Source organism: Corvus brachyrhynchos, unplaced genomic scaffold (genome assembly GCF_000691975.1).
Source record: "Corvus brachyrhynchos isolate BGI_N302 unplaced genomic scaffold, ASM69197v1 scaffold255, whole genome shotgun sequence".
NCBI lineage: Eukaryota > Metazoa > Chordata > Aves > Passeriformes > Corvidae > Corvus > Corvus brachyrhynchos.
Window position 1 is genome coordinate 5566897 of NW_008238358.1, and position 5001 is coordinate 5571897.

Here is a 5001-nt window from a genome sequence, read left to right on the forward strand (position 1 = left end):
GGACGGGCGTGGAGGGTGCGCGAGGGTGTCGCGGGGAGCTCAGTGTGCCCTCCTCTGTGCTTGCAGATGCCCCCGAAAAAGGGAGGCGACGGGGTTAAGTCGCACCCGATTATCGGAAGGTTCGGGACGTCCCTGAAGATCGGGATCGTCGGGCTGCCGAACGTGGGGTAGGTGTTCGGGGACGGGCAGGGAGGCTCCTCGCTCTCCCCGAGTTCGCCCCTGCGCCGGGCAGGGACCCGAGGCGCTGTCTGGGCGCAGAAAGGTGCGGATGCGAGCTCGGGGACACAAGTCTTACTGCTCAGTGATGGACTTCTGTCTTTAGCTGGAACTACTTGCAGGTGGAGCGACGCAAAACTGGCAGCGATAGGCAGGTGTGTACGAGTCTGGACAAGATTATAGGGGAGGGATCGGAGAAAGGAAAAGTCTTAATAATTGCTGAGTTTCATAAAACACCATGTCCTTTGTATTTCCTTATTTCCACTGTTGTGTTTGTGTAATGCATGTTTTTATGCAAATACTTAGGCACCCGTGCACAACAAATTCCTTTAATATTTTGGGATGATGTGCACAGGAAGGGGTTAATTATTCCGTGTCATTGGCAGTGAAGAGGACTTTCTTGAAACTTCTTCAGAGTTTGTAGTGAGACAAGCCTAAGTGACAGTTTGGAAGAGATGCTGAAACGTTAATCATTGATTTCTGTCATGCTTGTCATCTGTAGTTATGGCTCCTCACAGGAGCTGTTCTTGAAAAGGAGGATTAATTGATTGCCTGGAAGATACACATGTGAAACCTTTTGGTATTAATTCGTGTATCCTGTTTACTAAGAAAAGGTCTCAGCATTCTCAAACTTTAAATCTTTAACAAATTAGAGGACAAACCTTTGTGCACGTCTTAAAGCTGGAAGCATTGCTTTCTTATATTTTCATTATAATTTATTTTATTTTTCAGGGTATAGCTAAGACGTACTCCATAAAGGAAATAATTAGCTGTAGCATTGTATGGCTTGTCAATGGGGATAAATAGCATTTTCAGTTATGTTGTGATGTAACTTTCAAATAAAACTGTTAGTGACTTTTGAGCGTGTTGGCTGTATGCAGAGCAGCTCTGAAAAACACAACAACCTGAATATTTATGGTAGAAGATTTGGGAGTTAATAAATCAAGAATTGCTCTTTTGGTTTAATAAATGCCAGCTACCAAAGTGATCTGCCTTTTGGTTTAAGGGAAAGTGTTCTTTTTTTTCCCTGATAGTGTACTTTTTTCCACTGATATTTAACAAGGATGAAAATAGTTTGGTAAGGTTCAACTGTATCTTCATATGAACAAAAGATTACTTTTAATTGATTAACTGATGTGGTTTGCTTTCTGTGCCGCTTTTTTTCTCTTTTTATTGTTGACTTTTATTGCTTAGATACTGAAATTGTACAATGTAAATAAATCTGAAGGAACAATACCCTTGTGGAAAGGGTGAGTCATGGCAAAACTAGTTCAAAGAAAAGTTTCAAGCATCCTTATGGGTGTCTCACTGTTCTTGAGGAAAATGAGAAATGGCCAGTAGGGCTGTGCATTGCTTTTGACTTAATTTTTTTTTGCTGACATGTGTGTGCAATATACGTACTTAGGGGAATTTTAAAGGGTAGGGGAGAGAGGTAACATCATTGGGTTTCAGTGGGGCATTACAGGTGCGTGTGTCCTCTGCTGTAATCGGGGGAATGGTCACTGCTGTTGAAGTAAAGAAAAAGCTCAGTATCACTTTGGGTTAGAATAAGATCTGGTTTTATCCAGTACTTTTAAATGCTTCTGAATTGAACTACTTTAAGAATGTGTGCATTTCGTTGATAGGAAATCAACGTTTTTCAATGTGTTAACGAAGAGTCAAGCGGCAGCGGAAAATTTTCCTTTCTGTACTATCGATCCAAATGAGAGTCGAGTACCTGTGCCAGATGACAGATTTGACTTCCTGTGCCAGTATCACAAACCTCCGAGGTAACTCAGATTCTTAATATTTTTCTTCAGTTAGGCAGCTGAAGCAGTGTTAGTGAACCAAAACTTTTCATAAAAGTTTAATGCAAATGTAATGTCTACAAGTTTGTTATTGACATCTGTTTTAGAATATGAAATTATATGTCCACCTGGATTATACCTTTCCCATACCCCCAGTATGACCTTTATTGTATGAGAATGATAAATGTAGGAGCTGTCAGTCATTGCTCAGCACCATTTGGTGACTGGCGTTCCTGTCTTTGAAGATGGTTGCTCCCAGGTGACTGGGAGGATCTTCTGAAGAGGTTTGAAAAGTGAACAGTAGTGGACATACCTAACATGTCTAAGGTTGCTAATTTGTAAGATTTCCACCCTATACTTTGTATCATTCAGAATATTGTATGCGCTGTAGGGAGCTAAACAAATATCTGTCATTATCCCTGCATCCTCAGTTATTTGGCAGTAAGTTTTATGGGCAGTCTTTTTTGTCCCCGATTTTCTCTCCTTTTAATAGGCTCTGCTACTTGTTCTGTGGTATATTCAAGGATATTCCTACACTACATCTCTCCCGATTCTTTCATTATTCTAGGAGTGTATTAATTTTGTCACATCAATTTTTTTGCTGTTGACTCTGTCTGTAATCTGCTCTGTATGTTCAATGTGGGAACTTTTTTTTGCTTGAACAGCAAAATTTAAGGTGCTTCCAGAAAACAGAAACTTATATAGGAACTTGTGACTCATTAATTTCAGTTTGCAGTTACTTGCAGAGGTATCTTGAATCAAGTGAGTGTATATAAATCCTAGGGCAAACTAGCGTGCACATGTGCTTTTTTTAACTCTTGGGCCTGAGTTTTAGAGCCAGATCTCACCCACAGTTAAAAAAGATTTATTAGTCACTAATCAAAAAAATCCATTTTCTGACTTGATTTTCAGGTCTAAACAAGCTGTTTCCGTCTGTAACTATTGTGCAGTTTTTAAATACTGCATTATTATGAAGCTATTTGTTTAGGTGGATTGTTATAACGTTACCTTGTTTTTCCTGCTCAAGTCCGTGTTAAGTATGATGGTTATGGCATGGATCTTAAAAACTAAACTGAATTAGAGACAAAGTTTTGAGGCTGTTGACCAGAGATAATGGTGTGGCTTTGAAGTTTTGTTGGAAATTTTCTTCTAAATTGTATTATTAGTGCTGCTTTGGCCATGTCAAAAATCCCCTTTTCTTCTCACTTGGCTATGAATAGCTACTCCCAAATTAATAGTTGAAGTGACAAAGAGATTATTACCTCTCCCCTCACCCTGCCTTTGGCCATCTATCGTTACAAGGAGTGCTAAGATCGTAAATACCTCTGTGTGTTCTCTGACTAGCAAATTCTCCTTCCCTCCCTCCCCCCTTATCACTCTAAAAATATTAATGAAAATAGTATATTTTCTGAATCTGTATTCAGTAAATATACTGAGTTTGATAATAAGCTGGATAATCAGCTTTTATTTGAATGGTCTTTTGACTTTCTACAGACATTTGTTACTTAAAGTCAATGGATGTGGGCATTAGTGGATAGTTATATCTCCTGAGTTCACTTATGCTGCTTATATGATCTTTGTATTTCACTGTAATAGTAATAAAGCAGAGATAATTAATGATAATCCAGTAGGACAGTAGACTGAAGTAACTTATTGGGCTGTTTGTGCTTGTCTGCCTGAGACTAACTTAGGAAAAGAAGGCTGTAGTCACAAAGATACGCTACTGAATTGTAATTTAAATGTCTTAATTTCTCTGTATAGTCTTGATTTTGTTCTTCATCTTTATGTAATACGTTCTGTGGTAATTTTCTACTTGTTTGGTTTAGTAGACGTAATCCATCTGTGCATGCAGAATGTTTTATAAACAGTGAATTCTCTTTAAATTGGACTCTCGTCTAGCCTCAAGATTTTGTCTTTCAAAATCTAAAACATTTGGGTTTTTTTTTCCCGTATGTTACACTTAGTCTTCACATAACTGCAGTCATTGTTGGGAGATAGGGGAAAAGAAACAAGGGGTGACTTTGTCTTAACTGAAATAAAGTATGACAGTACAAAGTGATCTTGCCTTGGTGCCTGCTGTGAACCAGGGCAGGGGAGAGGGACGGGGCTGGCAGTTGCTGTCGGTCCCACTGAGCTGGGATTGCTCTGCTGCAGCTAGACTGACTATTGCCAGGGACATCGCTGGTATGAGTTTGTGGCTGCTCTGCCATTGGAGGAGGAGTTGGGATCTTCAGGTACTGTTTGTTGCTTGAAGATCCATTCCTCTCTCGAAAAGAGGAGAGCCTCAGCTTCCTTGGGACTGGTGTGCTGTTACTTGTTAGGCCGTGCTGAAAGCTGACTGGTATTAATTGGAAATGTAAATGTTTGTAAATTAAATCACATAGCCAACAATTTAGAGACTATTACCTACAGGTAAATCTGTACTTAATAGATTAAGGTACACTGGCAGAACTTGTAACCTGTGCTTTTTTTCTTTCTGCAGCAGTGGGATGTATGTGACTGTTGACAATAAATAAGTTGAGTGATATAGACTGTACACAGAAGGTGGGCTCTAAGAACTTACGGTTAAAACTGCTATGTTGTTGCCAAATGATATAGATTATTTCTTTGAGCTTTAGTGTTACTACTGCTTGCTTTTTGCTGTGAATGAAACTGGATACTAAAAAAAAAGAAGAAATCTTAATATATTAAACACAATTCTGAATGCTTGTTATTTTAAGGTATTTGTTTATATTATGTTACTAACTTCATGTATGTATTTAAATGATTTATTTGTTTGTTATAAATTTCATACAATATTCAGTGAAAACTCACTTGTTACATTGTGCCCATGTGTAGCTTCTTCAGAAAGGAGAGGGTTTATTTTTTTATTTTGTTGTCCTCCTACCCCTGTTCCCCCAGTATAGGTACTTTCAGGCAAGGTTTTACAGACTAATGATTGGATTAGTTCCAGTTTAGTTTTGGAAAGAGAGTATTTTCTGTAGACTGATTCACTTCA

The 5001-nt window shown here is 38.8% G+C and overlaps 1 protein-coding gene across 2 annotated transcripts in view; it reads left to right on the forward strand.

Moving 5' to 3' along the window:
* The first annotated feature begins 24 nt into the window (after positions 1 to 24).
* Positions 25 to 5001, forward strand: part of OLA1 (Obg-like ATPase 1) — a 98466-nt gene continuing 93489 nt past the window's right edge. Inside the window, exons 1-2 of one of the 2 annotated variants that reach the window (XM_017735678.1) lie at positions 25 to 167; positions 1842 to 1985. In XM_017735678.1, coding sequence (XP_017591167.1) covers positions 67 to 167; positions 1842 to 1985 — 245 coding nt within the window. In that variant the 5' untranslated portion in view covers positions 25 to 66. The remainder of the gene's footprint in view (positions 168 to 1841; positions 1986 to 5001) is intronic. The other variant, XM_017735679.1, reaches the window with a different exon arrangement.